General features: G+C 30.8%; 1 protein-coding gene across 4 annotated transcripts in view; it reads left to right on the top strand.

The window, feature by feature from the left end:
• Window positions 1–16,197, top strand: part of ECPAS (Ecm29 proteasome adaptor and scaffold) — a 146,766-nt gene that overhangs the window by 66,992 nt on the left and 63,577 nt on the right. For all 4 annotated transcript variants that reach the window (XM_031942855.1, XM_031942834.1, XM_031942843.1 and 1 more), the window contains 6 exons: window positions 3,651–3,736; window positions 4,033–4,111; window positions 11,354–11,403; window positions 13,535–13,601; window positions 13,723–13,845; window positions 15,699–15,802. In XM_031942855.1, coding sequence (XP_031798715.1) covers window positions 3,651–3,736; window positions 4,033–4,111; window positions 11,354–11,403; window positions 13,535–13,601; window positions 13,723–13,845; window positions 15,699–15,802 — 509 coding nt within the window. The remainder of the gene's footprint in view (window positions 1–3,650; window positions 3,737–4,032; window positions 4,112–11,353; window positions 11,404–13,534; window positions 13,602–13,722; window positions 13,846–15,698; window positions 15,803–16,197) is intronic.

The raw sequence follows: 16,197 nt of genomic DNA, 5'->3' as shown, positions 1-16,197 counted from the left end.
TAGCTACAGCATTATGCCATTATTTTTTATAAACTCTTTATCCTATTCTATATTAGAATTAGATTGTCTATTCTACTGTTAAGTATTTTGTTCTGTAGACTGTAAAACTCCTCTAAAGTTTTTTTGAGAAAATATTTTTTGCCAGGTGTGCATCTCATAGTAAAATTAATAATTGAAAACATTTTGAACATCTTTTCACTTCCTCAGTTTATTTCACTGAGACAAGACAACATTTCTACAAATTTCAGCTCTCTTCCCCTCAGTGTATGTCTTCATATTTTTCTTACTAAAGTGAAATTAAAAGGGATGACACCCCTAAAACTTAGCCCTTCTACTAGTTCTTTGAATCCTATCTCATGCATTCTTTACTAATTTTGCTGTCATGCTTACCTTTTTCTTCATTTCATTTTTAGTCATGTTTTGTCAAAAATAGTCCTAGATTAATGCCTCACTCTCTGCCTCACTATTCAAACAAAAACTTATTCCACTAAAATAAGTGATGACCCCTCCTTCCAAATTAAATAACTTTTTTTCTTTTTTATTACATATGATCACTACTTCTTGAAATTCTTCCTTTCTTTCTTAAAAAAATGTTCCTTTTCTTATTTTCTTTTGCTTTTGTGACTTTTCCTTGGCTAGTGTTGTTTTCTTCTTATGCTCTATAATTTTATGTGTGTGTATATATCTCTAATTTTATGTGCATGTGTGCATATATGTGTGTACGATACATATACATATATTGGTTCAATCCAAAACTTTCTATTCTTAAAGTGCTAGAAATCAGGAATACTATTAAGAATTAAATATTTTGTTGAAAACCAGTTATATTTTAATTAATTTCATTGTATAAAATATATTTATATTTCAGTCACTCCCTCTAAGTCCTAAGTAGGATTCATTGTCCAACAATTTTCATTTACTTCTTTTCTGGGGCTATCGATAGAGATTCCTCTTTTCTTCTAGTCCAACTTTTTTTTAAACTTTGGATTATTTTTAAAAGATCTTTTCAGAATTCTTTATATTCCTTATATTTGTGATTCCTATTTGCAGCATACTATTCATAGTTTAGGTCATTGCGTTAATATAATAGTAATCATTCCAGTACTGTTACATGCTTAGTTTTTTTAGCTGTTGTTATTTTAGATAGCATTTTCAGTCTCTATTTTCAGCAATGGAATTAGTGAATCAAAAAGTTTGATTATTTTTTCATTTTCCTTTGTACATCAAGTTGCTTCCAATTGCAGTTTTACCAGCAATGAATATACTTGTTTGCCCACAGTTTAGCTAGTATTAAGTTTCTTTGCTTTTAATTTGATGGGTGTGAGGAGATACCTCAAAGAGATTTTATAATTCTTTTTTTTTTTTTTTTTGGCTGAGGCAATTGGGGTTAAGTGACTTGCCTAGGGTCACACAGCTAGGAAGTATTAACTGTCTGAGGTCAGATTTGAACTCATGTTCTCCTGATTCTAGGGCTGGTACTCTTTCCACTACACCATCGAGCTGCCTCCTTCAAAGAAATTTTAATTTGCATTGTTGTGATAATTAGTGAAGATGGCTTTCCTACTTTCAAAGCTTTAACTCTATGAAAGTATTATTCAAGTTAACATTTTATCCTAGTTCTTTATTGGTAACTTTAATCTAGCATAAGGACTTTTAACCTGCTGTCCATGAATTTTTTGGTTGTTTTCTTTTTTAATATTTTCATAAATGTTTCATTATAATTGGTTTCCTTCTTATATGCATTTAAAAATATTCTGAGAAGGGGGTCCATAGTCTTCATCAGACTGTCAGAGGAGTCCATGGCACCAAAATGATTTCAGACTCTTGCTCAGTTAGCAAATATATGCCTTGCCATCACTTTATCATTTATAGTATTGAAAACCAAATTCACCTTCTTGATGCAACACTCTTTCCTTTTTACCTCTCCCATTTTATCAAAAGCACCATTGTTCACTGCCCCACACTCAAAAGTTGAGCACTTACTAAGTCTCTTCTTTTTCTTCTTCCTTTCTTTGCAGAGAAAATTTTTAATAATCAAATACTTAAAAATATTGAATTTTTCTTTGTTACATCACTACCCTCCTGATTTTGTAGTTTTGCTGTAGTAGCCCTTTCCCTTCTTCCCTCTTTTGTCTCCTTATTCTAATTTGTCTTGTGTATTGCTATTTCAGAAAATTACTTGATTCATATTGCTTGCTTTGAAAATTTACAATTCCTTATTGCTTCTTGTAGAGAGTACTTTCAGACAAAGTTTTCAAGAACTTGCACAATCATGTTTTTAACCTCTTCCTGTCTCCCCACTATTCATTAATATTAATTTCCTTCAGTCAGTTGGGTACCTTTTCTGTGCCCTTTTACAGCTTCCCCTCATCCCAGCCTCATTACTTTTGATTAAAATGTCCATTTTGCCAAGTATGTTTTTTCTTTCTCAAACATTTCAAAGTTTATTATTTCTTACTGTGGCAGGTGAAAGATGAAAGGATTGAGGAAACAAAGTCTTGATCTTACAAGCATTTTGATTTATTAAGTAATGCATGTTAATTGCCTAAAAAATTGGGACTTAGGCCCCTTACTCAGTTTAGGAATGGATACCAAATACAACTTGAGACAGACTTTTTTATACAATCAATAAAATTTTTATACAAAATTTTATATAAAAATTTATACAAATATATAATATATACATATATATGATATATGTAATATATACAAATATACAAATATAAGGGCCAATGAAATGGAAGCAATACAACATAAGGGAAACTGATTTCTAATTGGTTGAAAGATTAGGAGCTTTCCAAGTTGGGAGAGGGAGAACAAATAGGTGTAATTCCCTGAATTCAGAAAAAAGAGCTCCCAAAAGTATCTAAACAATCAAAGAACCATGGAAACAATAACTGATTGATCAGTATGGGACCAGTTTTCAGATAAGATATAAATTGCTTGAAATGTACAGTTATGAGTAAACTCTTTGCATCAATCCTTGGATCTGACTGGGTTTCTGGTCAGTATAACCTAGATCTAAGCAACATAATTTTTAGAGTAGACCAAGAATCAGCTCTAATCTGTTACCAGTTAGCTAAATCATTACCAATTAATTTATTGCTAATAAATTAGCAATTTGGGGAAATTGAGTCTTATGTGTGCTTTAATGATGAAGATGCTTAATGGGGAACTCTGATAACTACATTTTTTTTCTTCAGTTTAGCTGGAAGTAACTTTCTTTATTCAAAGAAAAATAAAAAGTTATATTTCTGTAATATTGTGTAGTCCACAAAACACCTGCTTTACAATAGCCTGTGAAGTAAGTTGCATCAGTATGATTGCTCTTTCCTTTATTCAATTTTTATCAATATGTGTTGTTACCATGTATTTGATCTTCCCTTGAAACAAAAAGGTGGTGTGGTTTTTTCCAACTCTTTTCTGGGATCAAGAAACAGTGTTCTGAATAACTTTTTAAACCAGATACCTATTTACTTCAATTACATTAGATTTCAAATTTATTATAATGAATTTTTATATGTAACTATATATAATCTTAAAAGTAAGTCTTGAATCAAATGAATTGTTATAAGGAGTAGGGTTTGGAAATAATGAATAATTTTTGATAATAGAAAATTGGTATTTCTGACAGTTCTCTCTTCCCATAGGTGGTGTATGATGGACTGTTTGGTGCAAATACAAATGCGAAATTAAGAACATTATCCTTGCAATTTGTTCACCATATTTGTATAATGTAAGTTTCTTAGACAATTACTATCATGGTTATTTTTTAAATGGTTATAGATATTTTGTCATATATGTCCATTTTATTCCTTATATTGATGGAACAATTATTTGTTTTTTAGAATATTTAGGAACCTTGGGAGCTAAATCTATGACTTTGTTTTCAAATAGTTCAACCATATTATCTCTTAATTCAAGTAGCTACATTTAAAATGACCAATTTAAAATTTAAAAAATCAAAATGAAATGCTTTTTTATAAGCAGTAGGGATAATTTGTATTCTTTGTTTTGTTTTTCATTTTAAAGATGTCCAGAAATCAAGATTAAGCCATTAGGTCCTATGCTTTTAAATGGCCTCACTAAACTAATCAATGAATATAAAGAGGTGAGTGACTTCTCTTTTTACATATGCTACAATGATGTATTATAAAACTGGATATCTAAAATGATTTTTGCTATAGAATTACTATTCATAATTCTTTGAAAAAAATTTGATTCTTTCCAAATATAGCTATTGAAAACCGATTTTGCAGTCTCCTTTTGTCTATAGCCATTGAGATTTCACACGTATTAGGATATGGTTTTCATTATTTGGGAACTAGATTTTTCATGTTTAAAGCATGTTTGTCTTGTTTCTTAATGACTTATGTTAGTGGGTTTTAAGTTTTGCCTGCTTTTGCCTTATTGGAAAGACTGAAAAGTATATTGGATTATCAACTTGTTGATGAATTCTTTGACACGATAACCCATAAAACAAACCAGAATACAAAATGGATCTTAATCTTATATGCTTTTACTTTTGCTTCTACTGCACCAGTGCTAGAGTACATTAAGATAATTTTTAGCTATTATTTGAACATTAGCTTATCCGTTGGCATTCTAAATATGAAGTCTTCATTGTTAGGCTAATGGGTAATGTACTATAGGAACTGAATCCAGTTAGTGTTGATCAATGAACAAGATGGCAAAATAAAGTTGCTCCTAAAGGGAAAGATGGCTCACATGCTTTATTTGGAGAGACATCTGATATAGTCGGCAGAATTAATGCATCCAGGAAATACAGTTTTAGGGGACATTTGCTTGTCATTTCAAGTGTTCATAATAAGCATTTGCATGGCCATTTGGAAGGTAATTGCAGCTTATTCATCAGCATGTTTTTATAGAAAGTTAAGAAGCAGAGAAATTCTATGAAGAATTTATAATTTCCAAAAGAAATTCATATTAACTGAATATTTTATAATTTCAGTGCAGAGGTGGGCATAAGGAAAAGATGGTAAAATAGTATATGGGGAATATGGCTTAGGTTGAATAAGGAAGGAGAGAGGTCAAGGAAACTTCACTTTTATTTATCATGATACTTCAAAAGATAATCGAAAAGTGTTAGACCTGACAAAAATCAACAACAAAAGTAGCAGCTCACATTGATAAAGTGCCTGCTATTTGTGCTAAGTGGTGCTAAGCATTTATGTTATCTCATTTGATCCTTTTAACTACCCTGGGAAATAGGTACTGTTAATATCCCCATCTCATAGATGAGTCAACTGATGCAAATAGGTTCATTGACTTGCCCTGGGTTATGCAATTAGTAGGTAAGTGTCTGATGTAAGATTTAAATTTAGGTCTTCCTTACTTCACATTCAATGCTCTATTCATTGTACCAACTAGCTCATATCTGTGGCTAGTCAATAGAGCTGATCCACCAATCCAGACACCATGGCCGAACAATGTTCTGAGCAGGAATGGAACACAGGAAAAGTGAGGCAGGCTTCTTTTGGTTCTAGAGTGCTTTTAATGATCCCAGGCTTTTCCCTTAAATAATAGCAATATTCTCTAATACTTGACTGTAAGTTATGAAATATCAGTTTCCAGCTTACTAAAATCATAGAATCATAGAGTTCTATAGAGCCAGAGAGGATTTTAGGGGCTATCTAGAACATCCTCTTAATTTTAAAAAGAGAAATTGTAGAGGATAAGGGTAAAGTGACCCAACCAAGCTCATATAACTAGTAAGTTCCAGAGGCACAATTTGAACCTAAGTCTTCTAGACTCTAAATTTAGGACTCTGCCACCATACCAGGAATTTTTAACCCAGTGGCTTTGAATTCCAATTCCTAGGGAATTATGTATAAATTTCAAAATATCTATGAAATTGAATGGCTAAATAAACAAACAAATAAATGTGTGTGTGTGTGTGTGTGTGTATTTACTTCTATCTGGACTGGTGTTTCTTTCAGTTATTAATTTTAAAAAATTTTTCTAAGAAGGATTCTATTGGCCACATCAAATTTGACAGATGAGTCCATAGCAAACAAAAGGTGCCAAGAATCTGTATACTATATCAAGCTCAAATTAATGTTGAGGATCTTCCAGTAGAAAAAGGAGAAGGATATGGTAGATATTAGATATGATAGTAGGTTGGCATATATCACCAGTGAAGAACTATGCAAAAGAACTGGCATATATAACATGTAACTGAAAACAAATGTGGGGCTCCTCATATGGTTAGAATAAATGATAACAAATCTCCACTTATTCACATAACATTAATCTGTACAGTGGAAGTTTTCCTTATACATTTGGTTGACTCCTGGGAGAATATGAGTTGCTAAAAAATGGACAAGTTCACACAAAATGAGAGGATGGGAAGATGTAGTTTGTGTTGTGGAGTTTGTACCCTCAATTGGGAAGTCATAGACCCATTGAAGCATCAATTTTTATGCAATACATAGAGACAGATTGATTACTCATTTTTCTTATTTACTATAAGTAATGAAACAAGGCTTACAAATCTCAGCATTATTATCACATTTTCTTTTGCTGTATGTTTTTTATAATCTGAGGTAGATGAACTAGATTAGGCTAGGATTTATGCTTCTCAAATAACACAGATTTCATGATTTGTGGCTAAACAAAATGTTTCATATGATATATGTAATATTTTAATATATGAAAAACTTTGCCTTTAGAATTATGTATTAAATATTTTAATTAAATGATTTAATTTAAATTAAGAAATAATTTAATTTAATAATAAATAATTTAATTAAAGGGTATACTTTTAGGCATAATGGAAATTATAGTTTTATCTTTTCTCTGGCCAATTTTTATATCAAAATTTATAAGTTTTTTTTAATTAAAAAATTTTACTTTCAGTTCCACAATCTCTCCCTCTTTCCAGCTCTTTCTACATCTATTGAGAAGGCATATATAACTATTGTATATATGAAAGCATGCCAAATATATTTCACACTCCTTCCTCTGGCAAAGAAAAAAAATAAAAAGGAATTTAAAAGGGAAAAATATGTTTCAGTCTATACTCTGAATTCATCAGTTCTCTATCAGGTTGAGGTGAGACATTTTTTTAGTTCAAGAAAACTTAGGATTTTGGAAGGAGGGCTTTAGGTCTCTACCATTGGATTGGGGTGTTTACCTGGAATGGCAAAACAGTCAGTGGATCTTGAAGGTAATTTGACAGCAACAGCAGTGGAAGCTTTGGGAGTTCTCAGCCCACAGATAGATAATAAAATGATTAGTCAACTGGTTAGAAAGAGATAACAGAAGGACTCCTTGTGCTGGTACTGGGCACAAAATAGGCTTTTGTTTAGTGTTGGCCACATCCTAGTCACAGCTTCTTTTCTTTCCTTTTTTTTTTTTTAATTATTATTTATTTATTTTTATAAAAATAACTTTACAATTTTCAAAATACATGCGAAGATAATTTTCACCCTTTCAAAACCTTGTGTTTCAAGTTTTTCTCTCTCATCCACTTCTTCACTCTCCTAGACATCAAGTAATCCATTATAGGTTAAACATGTACAATTCTTCTAAACATATTTCCACATTTATCATACTGCACAAGAAAAATCAAATCAAAAAGGGGAAAAATGAAAAAGAAAAAAATAAGCACACAAACAACAACAAAAAAAGGTGGAAAATACTATATTGTAATCCACATCAGTCCTTTCTCTGGGTGCAGATGGCTCTCTTCATCCCAAATTTATTGGAATTGTTTTAAATTACCTGATCACAATTTCAAGGTGGAGACGAAGATTTATAATTTTTTAAGGTATCAGGAGCCCTTTCAGGATAAAAACTATAGCCCAGACCAAGAAAGCAATGACTGTATCTCTCCCTGGTTCACACCAACTTGAAAGTGCCCCAAACTTCTAAACCCCTAAGAACTAGCTTTGAGAACAGCAACGTAAAAAAGCCCAACTTTAAAATAAAGTTTAAAGTTTATAAACAGCCTGGGAAGATGAGCAAATAATAACAACTTAAAAAAGAACCTGACAAAAAATAATATGATGACAGGGACAATCAAGACACAAACTCAGAAGAAGATAATGATGTTAAAATAGCCACAAAGCCTTAAAGGGGGAAAAAACGTGAATTGGATATAAAGTTAACAAGAATTCTTAGAAGAACTAAAAATGATTTTAAAAATCAAGTAAGAATGGTAGAGGAAAAAAGTTGTGAAAAGAAGTGAGAGCAGTGCAAGAAAATTATGAAAAAACAATAGCTTGGTTTAAAAAAATGGTACAGAAAGTACTGAACAAAATAACATCTTAAAAAAACCAAAATCAGTCAAATAGTAAAAGTGGTACAAAAGAAATCCTTAAAAAGAATTGACCAAGGGTTAGCTAGATGGCGTAGTGGGTAGAACACCATCCTTGAAGTCAGGAGGACCTGAGTTCAAATGTGATTTCTTCCTAGTTATGTGACCCTGGACAAGTCGTTAACCCCAAATGCCTCAGGGGAAAAAAAAGAATTGATCAAATAGAAAAATGAGTACTAAAGAAAATAGCTTCTGAGGACTAATAACTCCCAAGAGACATCAAGAAATAATATGTCAAAAAATGGAAGGAAAAAAAAAACCTGGAAAAAACAACTGATCTGAAAAATAGATTGAGAAGAGAATTATGAATTATCTGAAAGCCATAATCAAAGAAAGTTTAGATGTCATAGTCCAAGAAATTATAAAAGAAAACTGCCCTGATATCTTAGAACCTGTGGACAAAATAGAATCTAGTGATCACTTCCTGAAAGAAATCCCAGAGTGAAAACTCCCAGGAGTATTGTAGCCAAATTCTAGAACTCCCAGATTAAGGAAAGAAACACTGCAAACCGCCAAGAAGACCATACAAGTTCCATGAAAATATCAACAGTATCACACAATATTTAGTAGCTATTGCATTAAAAAATGTGATATTTTGGAAGGCGAAGGAGCTAAGATTATAACCAAGAATAATCTACCCAGCAAAATTGAGTATAATTCTTCAGGCGAAAAAATGCTCAATTAATGAAGTAGAAATTTTTCAAGCATTCCTGATGAAAAGAATCAAGATGAATAGAAAATGACTTGAGTTTATAGACTCTAGAGAAAATATAAGAAGGTAAATGTGAAAAATAAAACATAGAGACTTAATAAGGTTAAGAAGTAGTATAAAAAGGTAAATAAGAATGAGAAATAGACTTAACCTTATGGGAAGCTGATGCATATAATTCCTAAGACCTATATCATGAGGGCAATTAAAAGACATCTATTTAGAGGGGATGTGTACAATTCAATGATGTTGGTGTGATCTCAAAAAAACAGGTGAGAAAGAGAGATGCACTCAGAGAAAGGAGAACAGTGAGAGAAATTTTCTCACAAAGAAGAGGTACACTAGGAAGAACTTTGAAAGTAGAGGGGAAAAGGAGAAAAGGTATAATACCTGAACCTCCTTCTTGTCTGAAAAGAAGGAAGACTATATATACACACTTTAGTTGGACACAGAAATCATCCAACAGGAAAAGAAAATTGAGTGGATATAATAAAAACAGGGTTTGGGGAATCATAAGAGGGAAGGAAAGGTAGGTCAGAAGCAAAACAGCTTTTTGAGTAGGAACAGGCTAACAAAAGAGAAAGATAAAAGAAAAAATAAGAAATGAAAAAATAAGAATGAAGGAAAATGCACAGTTAACAATTGTAATGATGAATGTCAGTGGTAGATGTCATCCATAAAATAGAAGCAGATAGCAGAATGGATTATAAACCAGAATCTAGCAAATTGTTATTTATAAGAAACACACTTGAAATATAAAGATAAACTCAAAATTAAAATAAGAGGCTGAAGCAGAATCTATCATTCTTTAGGTAAGGTTAAAAAGATAGGGGTAGCATGTTCCAGGAAAAAGAAAAGTAAAAATAGATCTAATGAAAAGAGATAATCAGGGAAGCTACATTTTGCCATAGTCGATGAAGTAATAGTATTAAATACATATAGACCAAATGATAAAGTATCCAAATTTTTCCTTCTCCAATACATGCAAAGATAATTTTCAATATTCACCTCTGTAAAACCTTGTATTCTAAATTTTTCTTCTTCTCTTCCTCTTTTCCTAAGACAGCAAGAAATCTGATATAGGTTAAAATAGGAGCATGCAAATTCTTAAAGGAAAAGTTAGGAGGAAATAGTAAAATTATACTAGTGGGGTATCTCAGCTTTCCTTTCTCTCAAAGTTAGGTAAATTTGAAAGAAATTAAGGAGATGAATAGAATCTTAGAAAAATTAGGTACAATAGACCTCTGCAGAAAAGTGAATGAGAATAGAAAGGAGTATACTCTTTTTCAGTTATACATGTCACCTTAACAAAAACTGGCCATATATTACGGCATAGAAGCCTCATAAACAAACCCAGAAAGTAAATAAGAAATTTACCTTTCTTGGACCATAGTGCAACAAAAATTACATTCAATAAAGGGCCATGGAAAGATAGATTAAACATTAATTAAAAATAAATAATCTAATCCTAAAGAATAAGTAAATCAAAGAACAAATCGTAGAAACAGTAATTTCAATAAAGATAATGACATCAGAGAGACAACATACCAAAACTTATAGGATGAAATCAAAGAAATACTTAAGGGGAAATTTATAAACACATACATCAGTAAAAGAGAGAGCAAATCAATTGGGTTGAGGCACAATTCAAGTATAGACATAAGGATAAGTTATTGACATTTCACACATAAATGTGTATGTAGATATAGATATATGTGTTAAAAATATATATCTATAGGTATATAGATAGATGTGTTATATTATAAATCATACATGTATATTATATGATTTATAACATTATAGTTGAGACGTGGGTTTTCTAAAGCTGTTTGAAGGTGAATTTTCAAGACGGTAAAAGATTTTACATTATAGTAATTGTGCATTTTTAAAAATTGCTTAGTATGAAGGTAATAAGAAAGCATGGTTAAAAAGGGTAAATTACAAACTAGTATAGTATAAAATACTATAATAGCCTAACATAGTCCTTTGTTTGGTAGAATGATAATGTATCAGGTGAGATAATATTTTAAGAACAGTTAAAATATCCTCTCAAAAATTAACTGGCAAAGAGAAAACATTCAGTTTCAGCCATGCTCTCATGGCTTCCTTTCCAATGTGATTTTGACAGATATTGTATAAAATGTTGAGTAATATATAACTTAATTTTGTTAAATCTTATGTGTTCATATTCTAAGACCTGAATAAAAAAAAAACTAAAGGTTTGATGGAGGGTAATACTATTTTAGTACTGTTTCAGTCATTAATTTTTCTAAATATTTTGTCATTTTAAAAATAAATTCTAGGATCCTAAACTACTGTCAATGGCATATTCAGCTGTTGGAAAACTTTCCAGGTGGGTAAATTAAAACTTGAAATTGTAATGTATGTCCTGATTTTCAGAGCTTAGAAAGAAAGATTTTTCTTTATTTTTATCTTCTTCTTTTGAGGGGAGGGTGGAAGAAAGGAAATGTGTAGCAATCTGTGTCTAATTTATTTTCTATTTTTATTCATTTCTCTCCTATTATGCATTATCTGTAGTCAAAATAGTCTTTTCTCAGCTTGTCTACTACTTCTGGAATATATCCTTTCTTCACCTCTGTTTCTTTAAATCACTTTCTCTTCCAAGTTCAAAGCATCTTCTCCTGCATAAAGTTGCCCTCTCCATCTCCCACTTCACATGCTAAGCTCTCTTTACCTCTGACTTTGAGTTTTATTTCCTCTTTTGTATATTTATATAGGTAGGTATTGTTTATATGATAGAATATAAGTTTTTAAGGATAGAGACTCTCAATTTTGTCTTTGTAGCCCCTGCTTCTAGAATAGTGCTTGGCACATAGTAAGTAGCTAATGAATGTTTGTTGATTGATTATATATTATATCACAGAACTGTTGTGAAGAACAAGTGGCTAACATAATAAAGTTCTATATGAAGCATATTAAGTTCATACAATGCTTTCTCATTCTAATAGTAATAAATATCTACAATTAAAAATATATTTCACAGTAGAAATGGTTCCTTTACTTGTCTATATAATTATTGGCTAGAATCACTTGAACACTTCTTTGAGGCAAAAAGGAAAGTTAGTTGCAAGAAATGAAATGTTTAGCTTTTTTAGTTTTTAGATTTTTTTCTCAATTGTAGGATTATAGGATCATAGAACTAGAAGAGACCTCAGAGATCAATTACACTCTTATTTTATAGATGAGAAAACTTGAGATCTAGAGAGGTGATGTGACTTGTCTTAGTTCACAATATCAGAATCAGCATTTGAACCCAGGTTTTCCTACTGCAGAGCTACTCTTATGCTACTTCCCTTCTAATATGTTTATTCTATGTATCTATGTATCTATCTTATTGTCTGTCTATCTGTTTGTCTAATAAAAATAAATATTAATTTAACCAGAACCCAAACCAGGCTCTTTTCAGATCTCCTAAATGATAGTTTACAACAAAAGTATACTGACACAATACTTAGATATTTGTTCAAAGATTCACTCCAGAACAGGTAACCCCCAGGGTCTTTTTTTTTTTTTTTTTAAATAAACAGACTTGATTATTACTGAAAGTCATCAAAAACTTGCACAAACTAGAAATTAGCCTGGTTTGGATTTTATTGACTAGACTTAGATCGTGATGAGTATATATGCTTAAAAAAACCTTTTAGAATACATATATCCCAGCAGTAGAGTTTTCATATCTGTCTTACAGATTCGACAATATTGCTTCTTAAAATATCTGTCTTTTTAAAAAGTACAAATTTGACAGTATTATTTTTTAAAACAAAGGTTTTACAATTTTTTCTGATTAATTTTACTTCCTTTCCATTTATCAGGTTTTCTCTAGAAAAAGTCTCATGGGAATCATTCTGTTGTCTTTATTTACCATGATTCTAGAATGGCTTAAAAAAAAAAAATAGCATGTTCTAGGTAGCACTATCATAAGGACACTTCCATTTAATATATTTGGTAACTTCTGATAAAACTTATTCATTCTTAATTGAAAGACGATTATAAAAAATATAAATTATTTAACCAGATTTCCCCATGTATCTCCTCTTAATATACGCTATATATTCCTTTTCCATGTATATCTTTACACATACACACACTTTAAAAACCCTGAAAGTTGAATTCTTCAAATAAAAAAAAAAAAGAGGAAAACCTCTATCAAGATAGTGTTTGGAAAAAGCAAAGTAATGGCTACTTGTTAACTAAAGAATAGAATGAGATTAGGGAAAATATAATTTACATAATATAGTTCAGAATAAATAGTTCAGAAGTTTATTTTGAGCATTCTAATTTTATAATAGTATGAGAAGAATTAAAAATTAATTTAAAATACTATTTACAAGTAAAAAATAAAAATAAAACATGTCAGATATAAGAATTCCATTCTAATGTGAAAATGCTGTAAGATATATAAAACACACTAAATGTACACAATTTATTTGTTTTAAATAATTTTTGTGTATCTTTTCTTGTAGTCGAATGCCTCATTTGTTTACTAAGGACATTGCTCTTGTACAGCAGTTTTTTGAAGCATTATGTAAGGTTGGTAAATAGTAATATTAAGTAAGATTTTTCTACTTGGAATGCTTCCCTACCCTGAGGACATTATTGATAGAAGTATTAGAAACATTTTATTTTCTGTCCCTTTCTTTTCTTTTTTCAGGAAGAGCCTGATACTAGGCTTGCCATTCAAGAGGCTTTATCTATGATGGTTGGAGCTTATAGTACTTTGGAAGGAGCCCAGCGTACTCTTATGGAGGCATTGGTAGCTTCATACTTAATAAAGGTAAAGTCAAGTATGTGAATCTGTTTTAAGTAGTTTAATGATATGCAGTGTAAATTATTGTACAGTTTTAAAACTCAAATATATTTTGAAGTGGTTCTCATTCATTATAGGCCAGAGAAAAGAATTTACATTTTCACTTATCATTGTGGTATAAACTTCATAGAACATTTTTTCTTTTGTTTCTCACTAAATAAAGTTTTTTTAGCTTTAGGGAAGGATATGATAGTGGTGATGTTTTTAATGTAGCCTAGTATAAGGTTTAATTGCTTTGATATTCTTTCCCTTAAAGTAAGTGGTATTTTGTTTATTTAAATAGCAAGCAGCTGAGCATTTGAACCTTCTGATGTTATACAAATATGTATATGTGTACAGTGTAAACATAAAAATCATAAAATAAGCAAATACTCAAGACTTAAATAAATCAAACAATAGCCTAAAATAATTGTGTATACTCTGCCTCTTTTTCATTTCCTTTTTATTTGCCATGAAGAAGGAAAGAATGCTGAGTATATTCATATGAGACACTTTTGTGTCACTAGTCATGATAAGTGAAGACAGATTTGATTAAAATTAGCAAAAAAATTTGGAGTCAAATGGAATCATGGCCATTAAAAATTTTTAAATTTGGTGAGATAAATATCCATTGGCAGTAGTTCAGAAGTTTGTTTTGAGCATTCTAATTTTAGGATAGCTTGACAGAAGAATTAAAATATTTGTATGATATTTAAGGGGGGAAGTTGAGGCATACTTAAAAGGATGATACATGGTGCACATGGTTCCTGTAATATTGTGTTTAGCCATGGAAATAATTGGGTCTGTTAGAGGCTTCCTGGAACATGAAGCAACTTAAGAAAGATTATAGCTTTCAATCCTCTTACAGCAAAATTGAGGCAGTTGACCATTTGTAGAAAAAAATCTATTCACAAATGACAAAATTTTATTGGTATAAAGGAATTTACATTATCATTTGAAGTTCATTGTCGTGTATTTAAGCTAAATTAAAGAAACAGAGCAGTAAAGGTATACTGAAAGAGATAAATCTTGTGCCTATTCCTTGTTACTAATTACTACCTACCTTGTTTTTATATCCCTTTTGTATTTTTTACTTTTGCTACTGCTTATAATTGAAAGAAATTAATGCTTTTGAGGGAGAATTCAGTGAGAATTAGTCCTCAAAAATGAAAATGTTAGTGTTATGGTAGTATTAAACTACTTTCTTAGTTGTAAAGATTGTGTCATTAGATCTATTCAAATTATCTAATTAAATTTGATTAGAAATTTTGAGAGGCTTTTTTGTTTTTTATTTTTAAGGAAATCATATGTCTTTAAGGTTGTAGCCTTAGCATCACTTTCTGTTTTTTTACGTTAGTTATTTTACTTCAGCTAGGAGGAACACAGGAAGTCTCCTGATCATATTCTATTTCAACTCCAGAAGTGCTATTTTTGGCTCTTATGTATAATTCAGAACTTGCCAATTGACTTAGCAGAGAGAATGGTTTTATGAAATTGCTGCAGGAGCACAATTTACAGGAGAGAAGCTTTACATGGGGTATATATGGACTTTATAGAACTTTTCCTGATTACCAGAATATTCTTCATAGGACATAAAAGCACTTTTAAATGAGTCTATTTTCCAAAAGTTATTGTACAATTTCTTAAATAATAAAATTATTTTGGTCATGCTAACATCTATCCAATTTAGACATATAGATTAGATTTGGATTAAAGATCTTACATACTTGGGTTGTCCTGTTTTTAATGAAAACATTTGTAAGTTTTAAGATATTTATATTTAAACTTATGCATAGACTTAGATGAGTTACTGATAATTGAATTTTTTTTATGTTAAATAGCCTGAAGTCCAAGTTCGCCAAGTGGCTGTGAAATTTGCCAGCACGGTGTTTCCCCCAGATCATATACCTTCCAGATATTTACTTTTACTAGCTGCAGGAGATCCGTAAGTTTCAAAAGGCGTTACTCAAAATTTGGATTGCTTAAAGTTTTGTCAAATTATACTTGTTTTGCAGTACCCATTTGGATAAAATCTTATATTAGAATCAAGCAGAACTTCTTGGGGATAAAGATTAGAGTTATTTGATGAACATTGATAATTGTTATTATTACTTTTTTTTTTTTTTTCTGAGGCAATTGGGGTTAAGTGACTTGCCTAGGATCACACAGCTAGGACATGTTAAGTGTCTGAGACCAGATTAGAACTCATGTCCTCCTGACTTCAGGGTTGGTGCTCTATCCACTGTGCCACCTAGCTGTCCCCAACATTGGTAAAATTTGAGGGGCTTTAATGGCATTATTTGTTGAATTAAAAAATTGAGAAAAATTGAAAAATTTGAG

The sequence above is a fragment of the Sarcophilus harrisii genome, chromosome 1, assembly GCF_902635505.1.
Source record: "Sarcophilus harrisii chromosome 1, mSarHar1.11, whole genome shotgun sequence".
NCBI classification, from domain to species: domain Eukaryota; kingdom Metazoa; phylum Chordata; class Mammalia; order Dasyuromorphia; family Dasyuridae; genus Sarcophilus; species Sarcophilus harrisii.
This window is presented reverse-complemented; position numbering and strand designations above follow the sequence as displayed.